This window comes from Colobus angolensis, unplaced genomic scaffold (genome assembly GCF_000951035.1).
Source record: "Colobus angolensis palliatus isolate OR3802 unplaced genomic scaffold, Cang.pa_1.0 Scaffold104, whole genome shotgun sequence".
Classification (NCBI taxonomy): domain Eukaryota; kingdom Metazoa; phylum Chordata; class Mammalia; order Primates; family Cercopithecidae; genus Colobus; species Colobus angolensis.
The window spans coordinates 1,988,297-2,012,520 of NW_012111364.1; the positions used below are offsets into that span (position 1 = coordinate 1,988,297).

General features: G+C 34.1%; 1 protein-coding gene across 2 annotated transcripts in view; it reads left to right on the forward strand.

The window, feature by feature from the left end:
• DGKB (diacylglycerol kinase, beta 90kDa) overlaps window positions 1–24,224 on the forward strand; it is a 766,018-nt gene that overhangs the window by 576,547 nt on the left and 165,247 nt on the right. For both annotated transcript variants that reach the window (XM_011942803.1, XM_011942812.1), the window contains one exon: window positions 6,331–6,526. In XM_011942803.1, coding sequence (XP_011798193.1) covers window positions 6,331–6,526 — 196 coding nt within the window. The remainder of the gene's footprint in view (window positions 1–6,330; window positions 6,527–24,224) is intronic.

Genomic DNA, 24,224 nt, shown 5'->3' on the forward strand with positions numbered 1-24,224 from the left:
TCCATTCCCATTCATTAACTAGGTTTTCTCAGTTTCCAAGGTTGCCATTTCCCCATTACATTTATAGAAAGTGGAAATGCCAAGAAAGAGAGCAAAGATAGCAAGAAAAGACACATTTTAAAAAGACTTGGAGCAAATAGGTCTATAAAAAAAAAAAGACATTGTAGGACTCAAAATTTTGGAGAAATATTATAAAAGAAAATGACTTTGTTATATTGAGAGATTTTTAGGGGTTAAAGAAAAAAGAAAAGTTGTATTTTGATAAATGATAAAGACAAAACCAGAAGAACAGAATTATGAAACATGAAACATTTAATGACTAGTTAATATAAATTGAGAAACATTGGCTTCAACGCTTTTCATTTTAAAAATAAATGCAAAAATTTGCTACTGATATCTAAATCATTAGTTGCTTATATTCAGGTAATAAGTTTGGCAAACAGAAGTAGTTATGGACCACATAATGGCCTGACTAGGTTCTTCATTATCCTAACTTTCCAATTTGCTGTTATTAATAATACTACTACTCTCAGTGTAACCTTTTAGCACTTTTATCTCATCATGATTGGTAAATATAATTAAGTATTAGAATAGTTGGTCACTGAATGGGAAAAAAACCTTCATAACGGGATCAGATCATAACCTTTGAAAGGAACATAATAACAGAGGTGAAGGATTTGGGTTCAAAATGGACTTTCTGTTATTACTATTTAGGATGATATATCTGTGTATATGTATGATATATGTACACATATAACTGTATACAAAAATGATATATATATAAAACACATATATAACTATATACATGTATATCTATGCAACTATATATGTACTACAGTTACATATTTAGTTATATATTATATATGACATATAACTACATATTTAGTATATATAGTTATGTGTCTTATGTATTGTTATATACATATAAATATTTATGTGTATATATATTCAATAAAACATATACATTCCCCCTTTACTCTGAGAATCATTATTTTTTTAAAAAACTGCTTTATATACTAGATTTTGAGTATTTCTTAACCTCAAAAATTATGCTCAAATATAATTTGCGGCAGGAAACTGAAAAGTTTTAGAAAAATTACAAGTATGGCTTTGGTTGAATGTACATGGAGATCCTGAATCCTCCTGCACCTCCCTTTACTTTATTCTACCCTTGAGCACAGATTGAAAAGCCATTGATCTATAAAATAAGATTCTATGTATCACGAAGTAAAAAAAAAAAAAAAAAAAAATCTTTAAGTGTTGTATTTACAGCAAAATATTTTGAATGAAAATACATTTGAAAATGGTGATTTGTAATGTGATAAATAATGATAAAATTAAGTGGTTTTGATCCACAGAGCTTGAGATCTTAAACTATTTAGAATGTTCTCCAAGAAATCTGGGCCTGTAGAACTAAGTTATGTTTCTTGGAGTGCTGTTTCCACTTACTCTCTCAGCCTGGCCTTCTAGCTCTGCATCCCTGGCTTATTTTGGGTGCTATTACATAATATTTATAAATCACAGCCGGCACTGTGTGCATGCCCCCTTGTATTTTTGCATATCTTGGTGTGTGTGTGTATGTGTGTGTGTGTGTGTGTGTGTGTGTATGAATAACAAGGCAAAATCTGCTTCTCTGCTCACTTTTTAATGAATCCTGTCTATCATATTAGCAGAATATGCCTTTCTACCCTCAAGGTTAGTTTATAATTAAATATAACAAAAACAGCAATTCGAAGATTTGATTCTGTTTGTTGTTGCTTCCTATTTGTCCTAAAATTATACCTACTATGGTTAGAAAAATATATAACAGAATAAACTACTTCAGTAAAAACAGAACCTCCAGCAATAGATACATGTTTTATAGGCAGCTTTTTCAAAATCAAACTCTTTTGTGTGTCTTTTTTATTTAATATTTCTCTTTCACATATGAGTTCCTTCCAAAGAGGGCAAACATTTGGGTATATATGAGTATCATGGAATAATAGTTAAGATTTACCTATTATTAACTGCTTCACAGGTGATGCTAAACAATGCACATGTATTATTTGATTTAGTCTTCATCAAAACCTTATGATACTATTATATCTCCATTGCAGAGATAAACATTTTCTTCAGTAATTTAAGAGAAATAAGAATTATGTTGCTGCCACAATGTTTAAATCTAATGAGCAAATTGATTGAAAAATACATATATTTACATATATATGTAGAGTTAATGATACACAAAGTAGAATTTTTTAAAGATATTCATTTATCTTCTAACTTTATTACAAAAGATAAAAATAAATTTTTTAAAGTTACAAGAAAATATTTTTTTTTTTTTTTTTTTTTTTGAGGCAGAGTCTCGCTCTGTCACCCAGGCTGGAGTGCAGTGGCCGGATCTCAGCTCACTGCAAGCTCCGCCTCCCGGGTTTACGCCATTCTCCTGCCTCAGCCTCCCGAGTAGCTGGGACTACAGGCGCCCGCCACCACGCCTGGCTAGTTTTTTTTTTTTGTATTTTTTAGTAGAGACGGGGTTTCACCGTGTTAGCCAGGATGGTCTCTATCTCCTGACCTCGTGATCCACTCGTCTCAGCCTCCCAAAGGGCTGGGATTACAGGCTTGAGCCACCGCGCCCGGCAAGAAAATATTTTAAAACCAATGTTTATATTAAAGTATTTAGGGCAGGGGGTGAAATGTGTGCCTAAGAAACTCAGGTCAGCATTTGGAATTGAAGATACAGAGTTCACGAATGTTTAGTTTGCTCAGAGTACTGGGCAAAGTCAATGAGGGAATAAGAAAACCTATTCTATAGATATTTCAGTCTTTTGGTTGACAGGGAGACTGGGAAAGATGGTAAATTTTATAGCCAAGAATTTCCATCCCAAAATACTGATTTATTGTAATTATTAAGTACCCCTAGAAACCTAAATGATCTCGAGAATTAATAAATGGCATGAGTAGCATCAAAAACACAAAATAAATTAGCAGGATTCAAAAGACAATTGCTCAGTAACCTCGAAAACAGAGTTCTTAAAGGCAATAGCCAGAATTCCCAAGCACAGTCTCTGCCCCATGTGTCCTAATACCGAAATTACCTATAAAATAATGTTTTAGGTTTCATGGAGTAAAAATAGAAATTTTTATCTGATATAGACATAGAATCAGACTCACTATGGAAAAAAATTACAGTTTATCATTAATTGTATCTCATCACATTTACCATCCACACTCCAAAGTTCTTTACATGTTTTAAATAGTCCTATCAACTGACATGTTAAGTGGATCTGAAACACTAAAGTCACATATAAAGCTTGTTTTTAACACCTCTGTACAATGTGACTCAGGACTCATTTATTCATGAAGATTAAAAGACATTGGTAGAAAAACTGAAACTGTCTTCTTTTCTTTTAGATAAATTTGTCTCTGGAATAAGATCTTCCATTTTAAAACTGAAAAGAGTGGACAATGGCATCACAGCCTTGCACTCTATAAATAGCTCCCATAGAATTATATGTTAACGACCTTTTTTCTACCTAATAAAAATACTCAGGATTTATTGACTAACTGAGGCTGTTAGCTTTTAAGCTTTTATATTCTTTTCCTCTGTAGCTACCTTTTTAAAAGTCATAAATCTCAAAGGGAATGAAAATATTATCTGACACTGTACTGTAACTTGTTTATATTTCATAGCCTTCACCTCAGCTTTTATTTTCATGCACTCAACTGGTGTGCTACAATTACTGGTCTCCATCAGAACCAGCACTGAAATTTTCCAGACTAATGAACATAATGTTAAAGCAAACAGAGGAAGGTAGCCTGGGGTCAAGAACAAGTGGAAACAAATCATTAATAAATAGCAATTTATTTAAGTACATTGTCCTGCTCTCAAAGGAACATCAATGTTCTTCATCAGTCCTTGTTCTTTGCGACTCTTTCAGAATTTTTTTTTCACTTCTCAGAGAGCTACTTACTCTGTTTCCCTAAAACTAAACATGACAAGACTCTGAAGAGTGAAAACATGAATAATGGCATACATTGATGTTTTTCAATTGTCACATGTAACTCAGCTGGTTCAATTTTTTTTTTTTTAAAAAAAGAAGCCTCTTTGCAACATGCTCTCCTTTTCTGCAGATGAACAAAGGAATCCTCCTTCACTAATTCTGAAAGTAACTTGTCACAGTGGGGTTCTAAGGCCTAGTCAAATAATTGTCTTAGTGTACTACCTGCTGTGTTCAATATTGAGTGAAAATGGAAGCCAGGCCCCGACTCCAGCTTATTTCATGATTCTTCTGTTATTTAAATGATTTTAGTCAGTTTGGGGGAAGCCAGACCTTTATAAATTAACAGCAGGGAAATACCAAAGGTGTCAGATTGCATATTTATCATCTTTTTCGTGTAATACTTAAATATGTATTAAGAAGTGACTGACATAAATTAGGCAGATTTCAGAAGCCACAGGCCGTGGCTTGTAGAGGACCCCCTTCTGCTTGACATTTCATCCTTGTCAAAGATCAAATTATTTTAATTTAGGCTGCAAATTATAAGGAATGAAGACTTCTTTGTGGGAATTCCCTGTGGTAATCTGACTTTTGTTGTTACTGCTGCTTGTCAGTGTGCAAAAGATATAATATGCATGCAAATAAGGTTAAAAAATATGTACTATCTAATTATCCAGCCAGTACATTCCACTTGAAGACAGTGGGAGGCCTGACACACAGTATGTGTTTGATTCATTGAGGCCTGCAGGGTATTTACACAAGATTACTTTTAATTATGAAATTAATATCTGTTTATCTAGAATATATAGCGGTAAGTGAGTATACACATGACCAGAATTCTTTAGTAAAAAGAAATCATCTTAATTTAGCACAAGAAAAGGAGGAAAAAAGCACTGCTTTCTGGGGGGGGTGGGGGGGAACATCATCCAGATCTTGGTTTCGCCCTCATTGAAACAAATTAAATGAAAACTTGGCACTTTCTCTAGAATTTGTTTCTACCCCTGCCAAGGAGTCTCAAGATGTGTTTCTTTATTTCACAGTTTTTATTTTTCGGTGAACCAGATGCAATCCTAGCTTCAGTATGATGAGGCGAATGTGGAAAGAGAGAGGGCTTTTTTTATTTTGTTTTGTTTGTTTTTCACCATTTTCATGGAACGCTGTGTCTTCTGAGTTCAAAAATCATGACTGCCATGAGAAATGATGAAGTTAGTGTCAATAGCTTTTTCTGTACTAAGACATAGCAAATGAAATAACGCCACTGTAAATATATTTCAGTTTAGGAAATGCATATCCCTCACAAAATTCTTTAAAAAACAAAGTGCTTTTATCTCTTTTCATATTCACTTATAATTGAAAATGGGATAATTTCTAGAATGTATAATAACAACTAGCATTTTAGAGAAGACAAATGAATAGTAATTTTAAAAATACAGAATAGTCTTGTCACTGTCCACATATGTCCATTAGTGGAAATGAATAGAAAATCCCAAAAACTAAAAAGTGACCACTCTGAACATAACAAAACATTGTTAGTGAATTTTACATTTTTCATAATCATCAGGGTGTTTTGTCACCAGGAATTTAAGAAAAATTGGGCTGATTAACCTTCTTTTTTTTAAAACCCATTTTTGCAGCAGCTATAAAATCATGCTGGATTGAAGGTCTTTTAACTGCTACTCCTATTTCCCTCACTCAATCTGCCTGGTCCTCTATATTCATTTGGACAACTGTGCCTCTCATGGCCTTTGACATCTCCTTAGGACTTCATCTAGTCCAAGAAGAAGTCATCCTTGGTAAATTCAGTGTGATTGAAATCTCTTAGAATCACTGTTTTGAATTTTACTTTTTTTAAAAAACAAAAGTCTTTTAAGCTACTTCTTTCTTTGCCCCAAAGGTGTGAGACCAGGAGGCATCAATTTTGTTTCTTTATTTTCCCCCAATAGTACCTTGCAGTGTGTTCTAAATAGGGGCAATCATCACAATTTCTTCCTAAAATTTGACCATAGTTTCCAGAATTAACCTTTGTGTAACACATTAGAAATTTGCAGCTGGTCAAATATATATGCAGATACTAACAAGTCTCTCCCAAAGGTTTTCTACAAACAAAGATATACTGGTGACTTAATTTGATCATTATTAAGGACTACTAGAGATAACTGGTTAATGTTAGGGGCTATTTCATCTTTTATATTACTCAGGGTAAGGGTTTAACTGTTCTTGAAAGCCTTGTGCGGAAATGACAACACTATGGATTTCAATGCTCTTGTTAAAAGATGAGGAAATGAAAAAGAAGAAATCAGGGAAATAAATAAAATATTTTACTGTTTGTTTCTTTCTTTTTACCCATCAGTGTGATGGAGTACAGATAGATTTAATAAACATCTCTCTGGAAGGAATTGCTATTTTGAATATACCAAGCATGCATGGAGGATCCAATCTTTGGGGAGAGTCTAAGAAAAGACGAAGTCATCGACGAATAGAGAAAAAAGGGTCTGACAAAAGGACCACCCTCACAGATGCCAAAGAGTTGAAGTTTGCAAGTCAAGGTCAGTTTTCTAACAATTAATTGTTAAATTGCTTGTTAACCTGCTTTCAAAGGCTTCTTTAAAAGTAAAGAGTTTTCCATTGCACTATAGTAATGTATATATTTTTACAGTTGTATTTTTCATATTATGAGATACCCATGTGTGATTAACTTATATCACAATAGATTATAACTCAAGTATAAATTGGCTACATTTTTCATTATTCTTCTTTGTATATAGCTCTTTCCACGGAAAATAAAATACATTTGGGGTATTTCATGGATAATAAAATAGAAGATATTATACATTAAGCTCTTCTGAAATGTGATCGCCTTAAATAGGACATTTGAGTTGCTGGAGTAAGGACCTAGTTAAGGCTTTTCTAAGGTTGTTTTATAAGAGATTTTGTTCTTTTTATTCTTTGGTCAGGCTATGAGATTGAAGCTATTTTACATAGCTGTTGTTCTAAGTACCACATATAACAGAATGTTTAAATATCCCATGATAAATTTTGGTTGTCTGCTGAATTTTTCCAGAAAGTTCTAACAACAATTAGGAGACCTGGGAAACAGACAGCAAAGACCTAAAAAAATAGAGTATACTAACTATGGGTCAGAATTTTCAACTCTATTATAATATAGTTCTCATTGGGACATGATAGCTAATTCTTAAAGATTTTATAAACTAAGATATCAATGTGATATTCTGATAACTAATCATGTCCCAATAGTTTACGTATATAATTCTACAATATCATTTTTACCTTCTAGAATTTACCTAATACTATTGACGACACTGAGAAATCAAAACATGTTGTCTCAGCTCAGTGTACCAAGGACAAAATATGAAGAGATTTCAGTGTTAATAGACTAATATAAATAAATTACTAAAAAATGAAATAGAATAAGGTGAAAAAATGGTTGGTGGGCTTTATGGTGGTGGGCAATAGCTTTATGTTTTGGTGTCTTTGAGTACCTGGTTCAAGTTTCAGTAACAGGCAGTGACTTCTGTTCTATAAAATTTGGTACCATGAAAGTGAAAAAGATTGATGGAGAAAGTGTTAGGTATTCTCTTGAAAGAAATGCTTATCACAGCCTGCCAATGACAGGTGGTTTTGATGCCCTTAAAATGTGTAAGTAATCTTGGAGAACTGTATTAGTACAAGCAAGTTTATAACAAGTCAAGTAAAAATTATATACTCAAAATATAACTGTATGAAAATATCAAGGAAAACAATACTTTGAAGGAGAAATATAGAGAAAAAGTGAGAGGTTTGTGCTATATGAATTAGAGGAGGAAAATAAACATAATTATTATAGAAGTTATTGACATTAATTTATATTTGTATTTAAACATACATTTAAATATAAAATTAGATTTCTAAAAAGGGTAATGAAAAATTCTAAGTATTGGAATTAGCTTAAGGATCATACTAAGACCAAACTTAAAAAACTCTTTTGTAATCGTGTAGGCTGTATTATTAGGTACTACATATGTACTCCTTGCTTCCTTCCTTAAAACTTTTTTTTACTAAATAATATATACAAAATAATTTCCAGGTTAAGTTTTCTGTTTGGTCACTACATCCCAATACTTGGTATGTCATTCTACACATTCCCGGTACTTATACAAATTGATTCTCAATGGCTTAGCTGCCAACTACATTCACCGAGTTGCCAAACATTTCTTAGATACACAACTGTGCTTCACCCAAACACATGTCTGTACATTCTGGAGCTGCTGCATACATGTCATTTACCTGGGCTCACTCACCCTCCTTTGTATGATTTTTTTTCAGGAACACACATTTGGAATAAACTACAGACAAACCAGACTCAAATACTGTCACAGGCTGTCAGCACCTATAACTATTGGAAAAGCACTCTCTTCCCTTTCTGTCTTCTTGCTTTCTACTGTGGAACTATTAGAACCAATTTCCCATAAATACTGGGAAATGAGGAAGTGGGAATATATAGGCCTGGTGACTCAGTAATACATTTTTCTCAGTACACAGATGGGAAAAAGTTAAAAAACAGTAGAGCTCAGAGAGGTTTCAAAGGTCATTATATGAGCAAAAACAGAAGTATGTTAGGCTCAATTTTTGTTCCCTGACTTAACTGACCAACTTATAGTTTTGATTTAGTATTATTTCAGGATAAACATAATCTCAGAACCAAGAATGACCTTTTGAGTTGAATATTTTTTAAAAACCTGTAATATATTAGTCTTTTCTTTTTAGCGATTTCAGTATTTTCACTTTGAGATATTTTGCAACACAATACCAGAAGTATCTCAAAATGCTTCTAAGTTTTGATTTCATATTTATTCTGCTAATTCTTCAATGTTATACTTAATAGCCAAAAACAAAATTTGCTACTGAGTTAGTCACATTTACCCCTTTCCTAAATAGTAATATTTCTATCACTTGATTTTGTTTTCAATTTCTTGACATAAAAACAGCGATAGGGCAGGCATGGTGGCTCACACATGCAATCCTCACACTGTGGGAGGCCAAGGTAGGAGGATCACTTGAAGCCGGGAGTTCAAGCCCACCCTAGGCAACGTACTGGGAAAGGAGGAAGTGGAATAGCACCTAGTGGGTGACACAGGCCTACAGTCCCAACTACTCAGAAGGCTGAGGAGGGACAATCCCTTGACCCCAGGAGTTTAAGACTGCAGTGAGCTATAATTGAGTCATTACACTTCAGCCTGGACAATGGAGCAAGGAATCTGTCTCTAAAAAAAAAAAAAAAAACAAAGCAATAGTATTAAATATGAGGATCAATCAGTATTTCAAATTTAAATGTATTTCAAACTCACACAAAATTATTATAAGCACTGACTTTAGAATGAATATTGCCAAAATGGTTCAAGTCCAACTCATTTTTAACTTATAATAAAATTAATAACTTTCACTGTTAGAAAATATGAAATGAAATGAAAAACTTAATAATGTAATTTTCTTCTTGTTCTTTCTTAAAATATTAACTAACACTGTTTCTCATATGCCTCTGTAAAAAACCATCAGAAGATTCAACTAAATTTTTACACTGTTGAAATAGATACTTGCTTTCATAAACTTTAGTTTCTTTTGGAAGGGGAGAAAATGGGGGAAGCATATAACTAAATTCATGTAATAAATGTACTTATTTTATTCAATGAAAGGATTTAATTTGTTTTAAGTTTACTCTTTTATTTTAATTTAAAGAAGTATCATAGTCCAAAGGTATGAGATCAGGTTTGGAGCATTAAGTCCATATTTATACTAAACCATACATAATCTGGGACTTATGCACAATTTATTTGCTTGCAATCTTTGAAGACACTCACATAATAAAATCAGATATCTTCAATAAGTTCATTGGTTGGAAATTTTACTGTTGACTTTACTTTAGAGTTGACAAAATTATAAGTAATTCATTTAATTACATTATTCCAGCAAAATATTCTAAGATAGTTGGATGCAATTCTGAAACATATTCATATTCACACTCAACTAATGCAGTAGACATTTTCTTTCTGTGCATATGTGTTTGTATATACAAATAAATGTATTATATGTAGATGGCATAGTCTTGAAGCAAAACTGTAAACTAGGCCAAATTAGTCTTCAGTTCTCTTAGCCTTAACATTCGATCTTTCCCGTGTCTTTCAGTAGCTGAGTTCATCTTTTTCTCCTCCTCTTCTGAATTAAACTCAGAAAGATGTCTAATAAATTCATTCACATTAATGTATAAATGACTGATTGCAGATGAAAGTAGAGGTATTTGCATTTTAAAAGATATAAAGGCCTTCAGCTAAAACATTATTTTTCAAACTGTATTCCACTGAGTTATAACTGCAATTCTTCAGCACTTCTGTAACAAATGTAACAAAAAATTCATTGCCAGATGTTGGGACAATAAAAAAAACTATAATAAAAAATATATTTATAATATTAAGTTATCAAATCATTAACTTGTGTTACTAGACAAAAACAACTTCTCCTCTTTTTCTTCCTCCTCTTTTTTCTCTCTATATAGGTAGATGAATATATAGATAGTTATACATACCCACACACACACATGTATGTATATGCATATAAAGAAATGAACAACTGGCATTCACTGGAAAGTCTGTCGATCTGCAATGGACATTTAAAAATATGTTTCTGCACATTTCGTGAGAAATACTGTGCAAATGGGCACATTAGCACTACAGTGCATGGGAACTACATGCAATTAAAAGGCCAGCAAATTCAGCTACTTTGGCATGGCACAAGCACGAAACAACATATGGCAATCAGTGTACATGAAAACAAAGTGACAATACCCAAATGAAAATGTGGACCACCGTAAGATGTATTTTTCTTCATAAAGAAATTGTATCAGTTAACTAACTCCCGCAAATATTAATAATAATTTTGTACTGGCTTATATATCAAGCACACTTTTATCAGAGAAGATTTAAACATGCTCACAACTGCATGTAAGGAGCCAGCAAATGACATTGGAGCATCTCAGGTATGTACGCAGAATAAAATAGACTAATTGAAGCTTTGCAGTTCAATTCAATGACACAGCAAGTATCATTATGTCATGAATTTGTTTTGTCAAAGGTGAAAAATTCTGTTAAAAAGATACTTTTGAAAAGTATTTTTTAACCAACAGTAAGGACCTCTCAAGGAATATGAACCGATTTAGTTATTCCAATTGATTTAGCTTTGAAGATCCAAGTCCAACTATTCCAGTTTTCGGTAGTGGAAACAGACTGGTTCAATATGGCTGAGAAGCAACACATTCATACTATTTAATTATATGTATGTGTGTATCAGGATATTGCCAATACCACAAAACCAAAACAAAATGCAGAAATTTATGAAAAATAAGATATTATCGCAATGCAACTGTCTTCATCAAAATAGATCCATATTCTCACAGATTGATTGTGGAGTTTTTTTTGTTGTTGTTTGTTTGCTTTGTTTTGTTTTGAGACGGAGTCTCGCTCTGTTGCCTAGGCTGGAGTGCAGTGGCACCATCTCGGTTCACTGCAAGCTCCATCTCCCAGGTTCACGCCATTCTCCCGCCTCAGCCTCCAGAGTAGCTGGGACAGGCACCCGCCACCATGCCCAGCTAATTTTGTTTTTGTATTTTTAGTAGAGGCAGGTTTCACTGGGTTAGCCAGATGGTCTCGATCTCCTGACCTCACGATTGACCCTCCTCGGCCTCCCAAAGTGCTGAGATTACAGGCGTGAGCCACCGCGCCTGGCCTCTCACAGACTGATTGTATTGAGTGTTAGCAATTAGACCTTCTAAAATGGATTTGCACAAATAAAATTTCAATTTTCTCTTTTACTTACTGGTTTATAAAACGTCGATTTTTTAAAAATTAAGTTGTTGACTGCTTTAAAAAGTTTGATAACCACTGAGCAAAAGTAATTATATTCAAATTATAGAGTTTCAAACATTTGCCAGAAGCTAAGGGAGCAGCTGGACTTTCTGCCCGAACCTCATTAAGTAGGTGACTGTCTACCCTGCATATGGATACAACTGTCCAGGTACCCATCATGCAAAAGTTTATTTAAAAACTAATTAACATATTATATTGTCCAGACAAGTTTCAGTGATTTCATTCACATTTAACAGCTACTCTTTTCTTCGGGCAGAATTTCCCAAAACCCAGCAAGGACTCCACTGATGGAAAATGAGATAGGTTAGTGGGTACATGGACGAAAATTTTAAAAGTTTAATGGTTTCATATTTACTATTACAGTTGTCTTCTCTTTGTGGTAAGAAATGCTGAGGTGTTTACTATCATTTATAATATTAATCAAAATTTCTTTTAAAAATTAATTCATCTAAGTAAAAATAGAGTAAAACAACCTACCTGATAATTTAGAAGATACTTAGATATTGCCAAAATGGTGAAGGTGAAGTCAGAAAGACTGAAGTTTAGAAAACTACATTCAGCTATTGCAGTTTTCACCACCTTGATAGTGTCTGCATAGCCCCATGTGGGAATACTTAGTTTAATCACTTCTATGCATTTCACGAAGGTGGCATAGTGTTCATGGTTCTTGGTGCAGGCACCAGATTCCAGTGGCTGGGCTCAAAACCCAACTCTGCTGCTTATCTGGACTTTGGGCAAGTAACCTCATCTCCTTGTACTTTAATCTCCCTATCTCTAAAATGGGCACAAAGAATGATGCCTTCCTCATGTGGTGACTGTGAGAATGAGAAAAGATAGCCCAGATTAGAAGCTTAGAATAGGGGCCAGTACGTAGCAAATGCCTAGTTAATGCTAGCTAATATCTCTCATGGAAAAACTTAGGCCAAAAAAAAAATCAAATCAAATAAGTAACCCCATGTGGAAATGCTTTACTGTAAACATTGTTTTTATTCTTCATCATCTTGGATAAAATTTACTATGTATCATTTCCCCCAGAATAAACTTTTCCATACACTTTGCACCAAACATATCCTCACCCCACCCTATTTGATCTCTCTGTGCACTGTTGGGAGAGACTGTGTATCTGACTGGCTGTCAAGGAGTCTCTCTACTCAAGTGACTTTATTACTATTAATTTTGTTAATTCCCAGAAATTATGAAGAAAAGCAAAACAAAGCAATACAAACCAAATTGATCAAAGAGAATAAATGAGCTGATGTCTGTGAAAGCTTGGCAAAACTTAAATTTCTTTTGCCTCTGAAGATAAATATGGTTTCTAGCTCCAATGTCTTCATCTTTAAAGATGAGTTTTGGAAGAGCTCACTGGTGGTGAGTGCTGGAAGAAATGAGATTAATCTATGTGTGCTTTGCATTATATTATCCAGATAATTGTACGAAGTATTTCAATATTAAGATTCTCACACTTTGTATACCTTGTAAAAGTTATTCTTATTTGAAAGTTGATGGCAATGGACATCTGTCATCCATTATTATCAATTTTTCTAGACATTTCTATGGGTTATTTAGGGTAATTTAGAAAGCAGTGTTTTAAGTTGTCTAAATATAAATGCAATATTCATTTTAGAACTGTAGATGATATATTTGGCGTTCGAACACCGGCAAGCAGAACAATTTCCAAGCATTTAATTTCGGTGATTAAATCAATTAAATTTAGAAACGAGAAAAGGATTTCATGCAGCATTATTATACCTGGTTGTGAGAATTGCTGAAAAAGATAATGGCATTTGAGATGCTGCATTTCACAAAAATATATGCATACACTAATACCATGATATTTTCATTGGTTGAAAATAGATAGATCCAAACATTTGCTACCTAGTAACCTTTAAGTAGATGTCTCAAAATGAGTTCCTAACTATGGTTTTAAACTGCCTCCTTTGAAATTTTTTAGCAATGTTAATGCAAATAATAGCACATGCTTAATAAGACTAAATATCAAAATTGCTGTTAAATTTAAGATTACATCATATATCTGGGTATCTTAATGTGATGGCGCTAAGATTTTTTTCAAGTTATAATTTTAAAGTTTGTAAAAAGTAATAAAAAGAAATTAGAAAATATAAGGCATATTTCTAAAATGTAAAAATAAAAATATTTTCAATATATAATACCAGGTACTCTTATCTTTTGTTTGGCTATCCTATAAAAGCATATACATTATCGAGAAGCATTAATGAAATTTCTATTTGTCATAGTACTGTAAAAAGTGCAGACACTGGTAGCTCCTAGAAATTTAAAAAGCACAAACTAGAAATATGAATAATATTTTAGAGGAACTGAGCCACTAGATGACAATATTTAGAATATATTCTCATATCCCTTCTGAAGCTATACAAATTACCTTTTCATGACCATCGTTATTGCCCCCTTTCCCCTTGTTCAACAGTAAAATTTTAAAAATCTGATGTGCAGTATAATTTTAAAAACAAAATCTGACAAGCAGTATAATGCTATAACTTTTTACAGTAGAATTGGTAGGACTGCAAAACCATTTTAAATTGAATATAACAGATAAGTAATCATTTAAACAGAAAAGTGGTGTTTTCTAGTACATAAATGAAATCATCACCATTGATCATCAACTTCTGCATTCCTGAAAAGAAGTTTAAATTAGGAAAATGGACAAAATCCAAAAAGGTACGCAGGAATGGCAGAATAATGAGCAACTTGCTATCACCTAATGAATGTAGGGAAACAAGAAAAATGAGTTTTAGCATTAGTCGCATTTTGAAAAATATACAGTTTATTAATCAATTTAATAGTTGCAAGGGAAAAAGGAAATGAATGTGTTAACTTCGGATTTTAATTAAGGCTCAGATTGTTAATCTTGTATAACTTCTGAGGAAGAATATACCTTGTTTATTTTCAAAATTCTACATGCTATTCTAAAACCCTTCTATATTTCTAGCTATTGATTTTTGCAACTGCAGACAAGATTAGAAAATACAAATGCTTTAATGGGTATGTTCTGTAGACCCTGACATCTGATATCAGTGTAAAATTATCATCTTATTTGTTTCTGTGGCACAGTTGTCCAGTCCTCTGTCTATTGAAAATAGTGGCACATCACCTACCTAGAGTAAGTCTGCATCTTAACTTAAAGTCAATTTAACATACGCAGTGGTAGAAATATAAAATAGATTTCCAAACTAAATAAATATTGCCTGATAATATAATGCTCAAGTAATTAAATAGCACATATAGAGTATACCTTCTAATAGTAGACACATGAAGTTTCCAAATATGAATCCATACAAATTTCCTAAATATAAAGTTTGATAGCAATCTCGCTCTTTGAGGGTAATGATTTGAAGCTAAGGTGGTAGATAGCTCCCCAGAAAATTACAATTTTTTTTTTCTATCATCAGGATATCTGACAATAAATTGGGGAGGATTTTTAAATAACATAAGCATCAAAGAACTATTAAAAAGACATGAAATCAATTACAGAAAGTATGAAACATAAGTCATGGTTACTTTTTTATTGATATTAAAAACCATTTTTCTTGTTCCTCCAGATAGAGAATAATAACTGAGAAAAACTATAACCTAATTGAGAATAAAACTTCAATTGTACCATTTTGTGAAATGGCATCTCACCAGCAATTTAAAGTTATACCAGAAGAGATATCAGGCTTTTATTTTACCTTCTTTATTAATATTTTGTTGTCTAATAACTTTAATGGATGTGATATAATGGCCACACTCTAGCACTTGATTCTTCTTGCACACATTTATCTAAGAAGGGTGCTAGGAGGGTCCAGTGAACTGCAAAGAAACTTGTTTCTTGAAAAATCAAATCTCATCATCTACTAGTATTTGAGCTGTATGAATCTGAATTAAACAAAGCAGCTAACCATTGGAGTTCCACTGCCATGAGTTTAGTTTCCATGAATATGGTCTTTTATTATATAGAGCTAATTATCACGTGAATAGTAACTCCTTGGAAGTGTGAAGCCATTCTGTTTCGTGGAAATACATAGAAGCTCATATAGTTCACCAGTTCCACCACACTGAGAGTAATCATTCTCTTGGCTTAATGAAAATAGTTCCATTGTTCTTCTTTTAATAAATTTGAGTTTATCAACTCAGGTTATTATTTTAATGTCTGCTTTAGGCAAGGTTTGTTAGCTGTTGTACAGTATCAGATATTAATCAGATTAAGTATTGACGTCTGAATATCATAAGGTGACAGACATTTGCAGGAAGATTACAAATCTACATGGATAAGCATGACTAATTTAAGATAGCCCTGGGGAGCATTTTTTAGAAAGTTCAAATACCTGATGAACGCTGCACTGTTATTTTAATTATCCCATAATATGGCACAAAATAACAATCTCATTTCATCCTTTTATTTACAAAGCTGTTTCCATTATCATTATATTTTACCTGCTCAGGGTCTGAAAGATTACTCCTCGTTGAGAGATTCATTAAAAGAGAATAATTATATTATATTTCACAGATTGGCAGAAAGAAAATGTATCTTTGAACAATTCCATTTCCCTGAGCAGTTGTTCATTTCAGAGTTGAAGACAAGTCTATTAAGTACTTTCTACCCTTTTTAAACATGTCAAAGCTAACTATTAATACTGAAATTAGTAATTTGGCTCTGGTTTAATAAAAAATCAGCTGCTATTTGTAAAACTGAATTTTTGTGAATAAAACACAAACAATATTTTCAAAAATACTGAATAGCAAAGAACATTAAATAATTTTATTTTGCAGAATATATAAATGCATGTCTCTTCTAATAATTAAAGCCCTTAGCACACTGACTTGCTTTCCTACTAATGCTTCTTAACCCAAAAAGCTACATAAAACATATTTTCTTACTAAGTCTATGATATTCAAATTTTCAGAGTATCCTGTTAGAAGAATAGTAAGAGATGGAAAGTCAACTAGTATCAGAGAACATTCCATTTTTAGATTTACTGCAAGAATGTTTCATGGAATTTGTGATAAAAGGTTTTATTCAAAATTAAAAAGTCATGTGCATAAAAATGTGACTTCCATATAAAATAGGTTCGAGAAGTCATTTCATATTTTAACATGTTTTTGCCATGAAATAACCTAATTATGGTCACTTGCAAGTAACTGAAGATACTACTTATACATTTCTCTAGTAAGTAATTGAGCAAAAATGAAATACCGTGTCAATCAGTGACGGCTTTACAAAAACTTTTATACTTGGTGATAAATACTTTTTTCCCCAAATGTCCTCGGTATTTTTGTCTTTTTTTCATGACATCACTCTGGCCAGCTCACCACGAGTGCAGTATCAGAATATCTAGCGAGTCTACTGGGAAGCAAGGAGTCAGTGCATCTTTTACTCAGTCTAAAAGTATGAACATGCTCTTTTGATTTTAAAAAGACAGTAATTGTATCAAATTTAACAATTTACAATGTGTGTAGGATTTGAGGAGCTCTTAGATATGCAATGAAGTAATCTACGTGTCTCATTTTAAAAGTATGTTAACTAAAATACACTGACATATTAACAGTGGTGTTTTGAGTTGGATATTTTATACCTTTGTGTAGTTAGATATCATTTTCAATTCTTTGTTAATACATTTTCTGTTTCTTTTTAAATTACTGGAAACAGTTTCTTCCAAAGGTTTTCAATAAACTCCTTATTGTAATTGTTTTGTAAAGATAAACTATTTTAAATTTCTGTTTGCTTTTTTTTTTGTTTCTCATTTCTGCTGTTTGTCTTCTGCATATTTTATATGTATCTTTGTAAACATTACTTTTCATCCAAATGTTCATATAAAAGTCAGCAATCAAAAAGGAACTATAACAGGTGTTTTCATTCTTGAGGAATGAAATGAATGTGCTGTTTATGGTAGATACTGAAATTTAACTTCCTTTGCAATTCAAGAGCCATTCTGTTGTCCAAAACATTAAAAAAATCAAAACTGAAATAAATGAATTACTATAGGTATAAAAGTTGAATTAAACTAAAAAACACAACTGACATTTGAAACCCCTGTGGTAGACTTTAGTACACGAGTATTTACTAGTGAGTACTCAGGTATGTCTTGTGTATATGTGTTGTAATAGAGTGTGAGTGTTTGCATGTGTACTTATTTTGTTAATGGGGACAGGCTAATAATGGACACGTAGATATCAAAATGAAGCATGGAATAAAAACATACTTGAACACAAATTATTTTGGAAGCCCTAATCAGAAAATCAGGCATGCAAAGTATCACTTCAAGAGGAAGGCGGGTTTCGGGGGTGTTTTTGTTTTGCAGAGGAAGCTGACACTAGGAAACAACAAAACAAGGTTCTCTAAGAAAACAAATCATTACGCCATTACCCCAAAGGAAAGGAGGATGGAAATGTATAGTCAGGAGAAGGGAATTCCGTCTTTTGCCTTAATTTTTTTTTCTTCCACTAGTATTATCTCTTGAGAATAATGTTTTCTTCAGATTTCGTTACCAGTCCTCCTCCAGGTGAGAATGTCCGCTCTATGGTGACTCCTGCCACAGTAGTTGAACAACCCACTCTTCTCGGTTGACCCTTGTAGCACTGCTGCACCTGACTCAGGCACCAGAACACAGTAGCTTGGGTGGGAAGACATTAATTCTAAGACTGTATTGACTTTTCTTTTGGTATTTTTTCGTTTTCAGTCTTCCCAAAGGTGCATGATAAAAGTGAGTTATCATATTCCATGGGCAAGAGAAAAAAAGAGCAAATTAGTATCACACCAACTGGTTTATCAGAATGCTCAACTCACCCAGGCTGCCTTCCTTCAACTTTCTTTTCCACTTAGTAGCCGCTGATAGGGAAGACTTTTGACATGGACATTAAGGGCTACTGCGTTTCCTACACACAGCTTTTAGTTTTGTGCACTATAAGTGAGAGGTGACAACGTGCCAGCAGCCCTCGCTCGCTCTCGTCGCCTCCTCGGCCTTGGTGTCCGCTCTGGCGATGCTAGAGAAGCCCTTCAGCCCGCCGCTGAGCTGTGGAGACCCCTCTCTGGGTGTGGCCGAGGCCAGAGCCGGTTCCCTCTGCTCACGGGGAGGTGCGCAGGAGCAGGAGGTGCGTGTGGCGCTCGCCGGCAGGCTCGGGTTCTGGGTTGGGGGAGGCTCAGCGGACCACACTCGGTGCGGCCGGCTGGCCACGGCTACGCTTGAGGGGCACAAACTCCCTCTGGGCTGCCGCAGCGCCTGGGCTAGGTGCTGCAAAGTCTCACCGTGGGTGCCAGTGAGAGGTCAAGCCGGCTGGGCTTCTAGGACAGGTCGGAACTTGGAGAATTTTTCTGTCTAGCTAAAGGATTGTAACACACCAATCAGTGCTCTGTGTCTAGCTAAAGGTTTGTAAACACACCAATCAGCACTCTGTCAAAACAGAACAATCATCTCTCTGTAAAATGGACCAATGAGCTCTCTGTAAAATGGACCAATCGGCTCTCTGTAAAATGGACTGATCAGCAGGATGTGGGTGGGGCCAGATAAGGGAATAAAAACAGGACATGGGTGCTAGTAGCAGTAACCCAGTGAGTTTGTGTTGTAGTGAGTTTGTGTTGTAGTTTGTGGTGTCTTTGTTTTGTTGCTCTTTGCAACCAGTCTTGCTGCTGCTCACTCTTTGAGTCTGGTGCTTTTTTGTTAAAAACAAAAAAGAAATCTGCAATCTAATTATCTTTGCCACGTCTGTCTCATAACCTATATAAATGGACATAAACATTTCTGACTTTTCTACCTCCTTGTGTGATTTTTACAGCTCTACATTTTAAACAATGATTAAGTAGAAATATAAGATAATACTCTGTAAAATTTAAAATATGCACAAAGCTACCCATCTAGAATATTTGAAGCACATCCAAACATATAGCCCACATTTACTGCAGAAGTGAAGGGACCATTTTCTAACTGTGCACCAGCAGCCCTTATAGAAATGAGTCCTGGCACCACAGAAGAATAAAAATAAATATGATCCATTTTTTAGTTTATGGATAATTTTAAGTTTTCTAAAAAGTTGTGATTAAAGTAGTAGAATCCTCATGACTGGACATCTTTAAATCAGTTTTAATGAAGAATTAGGTTCTGACTGCTTTCTGCTCCACCTTTGATTTATGATGTGTTTTAATCATCTTTTCTGAAGAAAGGGGCAATTCCTATTAAAATATTTGTCCCAATAAAAGTTGACTAAAGTTCACTCTTTTCAGGTATTGGGATTATTAGAACGCCTTATTTATGCAGGTAATTTCTTACTGTCTCGTCTACTCATTTGTTGCTTTCTTCTTCATGGTAAATCGTGGGATATCGTATTTTCTTACTGCTTTCTCTTCCGTTGCACATCTACATCGCTCACTTTCTTAAGATTGTATTGGCCAACAGCACTGATTCCTTCGGAACCACATAACCTAATCACCATGACGACCCTCACTGATCTATAAGCAGAGACCACGTCACCTCAGCAAATAGTTCAGATTGTACCTGTTGCTCTTAAATTTCTGATTTCCCCGTAGAGGTGCAATGCATTTCTGGTGATGCACAGAGCTCTTCGTAAGAGCACTGTCTAAGTGGCTGTAAGGGAAAGTACAGGCTGCCTAAGAAATTAATGTGAGGTGTGGCTTGCGGGGTGAAAATAAAGTGTAAGAGAAAACAGAGAACAGGTAATGGGCCCTGCCTAAGCTGCAAAACTCTTTTCAAACAGATGCTGACTGCGTGCCAATAGATGTGGCAATAACTGTCAACAAGATTTATGACGCTTTAACATAGACTCAATACAAGAGGGAAGGTTGAAAGAGTTCTATGATTTTGTTTAAAGTTTAGTGTCTCCTGCTTCTGAAGCAACTGTTTCTAGGCAGAACTCTTGTCTCATTGCAGGACACTCGCAACTCTCAGGGAAACTGTGAGGTCTCAAGACTTTGAATATGTATCTTGTTCTCGCGTGTGTTATTGTTTTATTCTTGGTAGTGATTGTTGATGCTGCTATTTTTAAATTAAAAAGGAAAACATCACAGGGTAAAGTGCAGTATGTCTAGCTTCTTAGAAAATGTAGAAAGTATAATTATTGTTTTTTGCCACCTGGTAATGAGCTTCCACCTCATATGACGTTGCTCATTCTTCATGGACAACCCTAGATAATTATGTCTTTAAGATAAATAAGTCCTTGAAAGAATGATTTTCTATTGTTCGCTTTCCATTGCTGCTGGTGTTGTTTTAAATATGACATTATTTATTTATTTCTTTTCTTTTGTTTTCCCTTTTCTTTTCTTTCTTTCTTTTTTTTTCTTTTTTTTTTTTTTTTTGTGAGATAGAGTCTCATTCTTTTACCCAGGCTGGAGTGCAGTGGTGCAATCTTGGCTCAGTACAACCTCTGCCTCCTGGGGTCAAGCAGTTCTGCCTCAGCCTCCCAAGTAGCCAGGATAGCAGATGCATGCCACCATGCCTGACTAATTTTTATATTTTTAGTAGAGATTATTTTACCATGTTGGCCAGACTGGTCTTAAACTCCTGACCTCCAGTGATCTGCCGGCCTTGACCTCCCAAAGTGCCGGGATTACAGGCATGAGCCACTGTGCCCGCCAAAACTTTCATATATATATATAAAATTTGCATACAGCTCTTTTACCATAAATGATCAGAAAATGAGGAGATTATGCTTTTATTAACATATTTTCCCCTCAACTTAACTAATATCTTGATGAACTGCTGGTTTCTATCTTTTTCCTTCATTAGGAATTGTGTAAGATGAACAAAAGATTTTGTCCGGACTTTGAAGATTTAGTGAAATGGAATTCAGTTCTTGAACTGAGTGAAGTGATTACCCTGGTGTTAAATCTGTTGTTTTCTAAGGCTAATAGACAGGTTTTTTAAAAAGCATTTTACAATGTTTCATGTATATTTAATGGACAGATAACAAGAAATAATCATGCCAAGACCAGAAATGTCAATCTTCATATAAGCCATTCACTCAATAGTTTAATATGTGTCAGCTAATCTAATTTGTGACAACTCTTCTCACTCTACTCAAGCCCAAGTAGACTTTTGGATACTCATCAAACACATCGAACATGATATCATCTCAAAGCCTTTGCACTGATATTCTCTCTACCTAGAATATTCTTATCTCAGATCTTAATATGACTTTCCGTGGCTTCACGTGGCTTCTCACTTGCTTCTTTCAGGTCACTGAAAACAGGTCATTGTTAAAATATGCTCTCTTAGAAGAAGCTGTCTCTGATTCCCTGTCTAAAATATCACCCCATCTCCTCCCATTCCCTATTCCCTCTCTATGTGTTATCCTTTAAATGAACCTGAACGCTGTCATAAACTATAACATATGTGCAGAAAAGTGTATGTGTCTTATATGTGCAGTCAATGAATTTTGACAGTCAATACACCTATGTAACCACTCTCTCAGATCAATAAATAGAACATTACCAGCACCACAGAAACCCCTAGTTCACTTGCCCTACTCAATATGCTGACTTTTTTCACTATGAATAAATGTTTCCCATTTTTATATTTTATAGTAGAATGATATAGCATATATTCATTTGTGTCTGGCCTTTTAAATTCCATATTTTCATTATTTTATAGTATTCATTTTATGAGTATGCAGTTTTTTCCAGTGGGAAGCTATTACTAATTTACTACTATGAACATTATCTTTGAACATTATTTGTTTTTCTAGGTATAAATTGAATAATAAAAATTGCTGGGTCATAAGGTATGTGTGTGTTCAGCTATAGTAGACACTACTAAAAGTGATTGTACTGATTTGCACTACAGTCAGCAGTGGACAAGGGCTATTGCTGCTTTACATCCTCTCCAATACTTTGAATAATGAGTCTTTTTAATTTAGGCATCCTAATTTATTGTTCTGTAAATATGCATTTTCTGATGGCTAATGATGTGAAACAGCATTTTATGTGACCAGATCATTTGGACATTTTCTTTTGTGAAATATCTGCCCAAGTCTTTTGCCTGTTTTTTAACTGGTATCATATATTATTTATATTTGAAGGAATTAGAATCTTTTGTTGTCTCTATGGGTTACAAATATATTCTTTCACTGTGTGCCTTGCCTGTAGTTTACAAAGTCTTAAACATCAGAACATCTTAATTTTATTAAAGTCCAATGTATCAATTTATTACTTTTTTCTTATTGCTTTTTATCTGTAGTATTTAAAAATAATTTTGAACATCTGCTACATTATTTTTGAGAAGCTTTGTCTGCTTAACTTTAACATTAAGATGGAATTGATTTTTGTGCATGGTTTAAATTGAGATCAAGAATAATTTCTTTTTTCATGTAATTATCCAACTGACCCAGCATTATTTATTGAAAAGACTCCTATACCCACTACTCAGTGGTAACATAATCTTAATCCCAAGTTTCTATTTATGAGTTTATTTATTTCTGAACTCTGTATTCCACAGTAGGGGTCAGAAACCTTTTCCTGTAGTGTCAGATAGTAGATATATTAAGCTTTGGGTCATATACTCTCTGTCATACCTACTCATCCCTGCCACTGTACCCCAAAAACAGCCAAAAACAATACCTAAATAAATGGGCATGGTTCTGCTCCAACAAAAACAGGCAGCAGGAAAGATCTGGCCCATAGCCACAGTTTGCTGACACTTGTTCTACCCTATGGGTCTATTCATCAGTCTTTATGCCAATACTACAGTTTCCTAATTAATGTTTTGTTAATCAATTTGTTAATGTCTCCCCTCTAAAATAAATAAATAAATGAGTAAATAAATAAATAAATACCACAAGGATTTTGAATGCAATTACGTTGACCAATTTAGGGAGAATTGGCATTTTTACAATCTGGGTCTTCTAAATGGTGAACATGGTATAGCTTTCCATGTTTTTCAACTTTTACTCTCTAATTGTTTTTGTTGTACCGAAATACAAAACTTTCTAAAATCACTTATCAATTCTAATACTGTATCTATAGACTGTTGGACTTTAAATAAATATAATCATGTCATCAATAAATGATGACGGTTCATTCCTTCCTTTTTACCCTTAATCCTTTTCATTTTTTTTTCTTATTTCTCTGGTTAATGTTTCCAGTGCAAGGCTGAATACATGGGATGATAATGGACATTGGTGTCTTGTTCTTGATATCAAAGGCTGTGGGGGAGATTTCAATATTTCACCATTTCTCTAATGTTCCTTTTTTTTTTTCTTTTGAGACAGAGTCTCGCTCTGTCACCCAGGCTGGAGTGCAGTGGCCAGATCTCAGCTCACTGCAAGCTCCGCCTCCCGGGTTCACGCCAGTCTCCTGCCTCAGCCTCCC